The 1,302-nt window shown below is 65.1% G+C and overlaps 1 protein-coding gene across 1 annotated transcript; it reads right to left on the reverse strand.

The window, feature by feature from the left end:
- Positions 1–8: 8 nt before the first annotated feature.
- LOC115949375 (ataxin-7-like protein 3) lies at positions 9–1,234 on the reverse strand. The gene is made up of 2 exons (XM_031065902.1): positions 947–1,234; positions 9–678 (listed from the first exon to the last, which is right to left on the reverse strand). Exons 1-2 carry the CDS (start codon positions 1,209–1,211, stop codon positions 527–529), a joined length of 417 nt encoding a protein of 138 aa, XP_030921762.1. The 5' UTR covers positions 1,212–1,234; the 3' UTR covers positions 9–526.
- Positions 1,235–1,302: the final 68 nt, after the last annotated feature.

Below are 1,302 nucleotides of genomic sequence, written 5' to 3' on the forward strand. Positions count from 1 at the left end.
CCCTCGAGACCCCCAACAGCCGAATGCAGGCACAGCTGAACAGATCTGGGGGTGAGAGGGTCCTCCCTTGTCCTCTGGGTGGGAAATGCCCCCTCCAGTGTGACCCCCTCTCCTGAGCCAGCCCGACCGGCGAGTGCCAGCCCAGGGCGGGGGGGATTCACAACCCCCTGACCCAGGCCTGGACCTGCCCAGGGTGTCCAGGTGCCCCCCACCCCACTGGGGTGAGTGAGGAGTGGGTGTGGGGGGGGCACAGCTGGCTTTGGGGGTGCTGGGAGGGAGGGAAGGGGGGGCTGTACCCCCATGTCTGAGGGTGACCCCCGACAGGAGCCCCAGGTACAAAAACTGTCACAGAATAAATAGAGGCACCGGGGCAGGGGGGAGGAAGGGGGGCACTAACGGGGGCTCCCCAAATCCAGCCCCACTCCAGCTGAGTCCTCTGTGCCCCGGTACCCACGTTGTGTCTGGGGGCTGTCCTGGCCCCTGTCCGTCCCTCTGTCCGTCCTGCCCCTCCCCAGCTCGGCGGGGCTCAGTTGTTGATGTCGTCGTAGATGCTGGGGGTGTGGGGGGCGGGGGGCTTGGGCTTCTTCTTCTTGCTGGAGCTGAGCCCTGGGGCGCCGCTCACCAGCCCCAGGTGAGGCTTCTTCTTCTTGGTCTTGCGGGACTCGGAGTTGTTTGTACCTAGGGAGGGGAGGAAGGGAAGAAATGGGGGTGTCAGGGAGGAGATGAGCCCCAAAACAGAGTGGATGGTGCCCAACTCTTGTCAACACCCAAGAAAATGTACCCCAAAATGTTCCTGCCCTTCCCAAGTGGGGGACAAGTTGCTCCAGGCTTTGGAGCCATGGTCTGTTCAACCCCTCTTGTACTGGGGACATGCCAGAACAGCCAGTTTTGCCCCCTCAGAGGGACCTGTGCCCCAGGATTTGCCCCCCAGCCCCTGAACACTCACTGGCTTTGGAGGAGGCTGAGTCGGAGGGGGAGATGTCGGAGGAGCCGTCCCACTGCAGGCGGCTCATCAGGGCCTGGCTCTCGGCCACCTCGAAGCTGTCGTTCTCCACGCCGCCCTCGGCCTCGGGCAGGGACCTGGGCACAGGTGTTACACAGGGCAGGAGGGGACAGAGCCCCCCCAAACGCCAGGGGGACACCCAGGGCCTCAGCCCAGCCCTCACCACCCTGCTGGGCTGTAAATCCCAAGCCCAGCCCTGGCTTCCCATCCCCTGCAGGCCTCCTCAGGGCTGTCCCTGTTCCCAGCCCCACCTGAGCACCCCGTGCAGCCCCCCCAGTCCCTTTCCACAGTGACCCCAG

This window comes from Geospiza fortis, unplaced genomic scaffold (assembly GCF_000277835.1).
Source record: "Geospiza fortis unplaced genomic scaffold, GeoFor_1.0 scaffold7194, whole genome shotgun sequence".
NCBI classification, from domain to species: domain Eukaryota; kingdom Metazoa; phylum Chordata; class Aves; order Passeriformes; family Thraupidae; genus Geospiza; species Geospiza fortis.

What these genes read in the sequence shown, in the direction of transcription:
- LOC115949375 (XM_031065902.1), bottom strand. Translation starts at nt 1,211, where the DNA reads ATGGGAAGCCAGGGCTGGGCTTGGGATTTACAGCCCAGCAGGGTGGTG. An exon ending in CTCAGCCTCCTCCAAAGCCA is followed by an intron (nt 679 to 946) that starts GTGAGTGTTCAG and finishes TCCCCTCCCTAG; the next exon opens with GTACAAACAACTCCGAGTCC.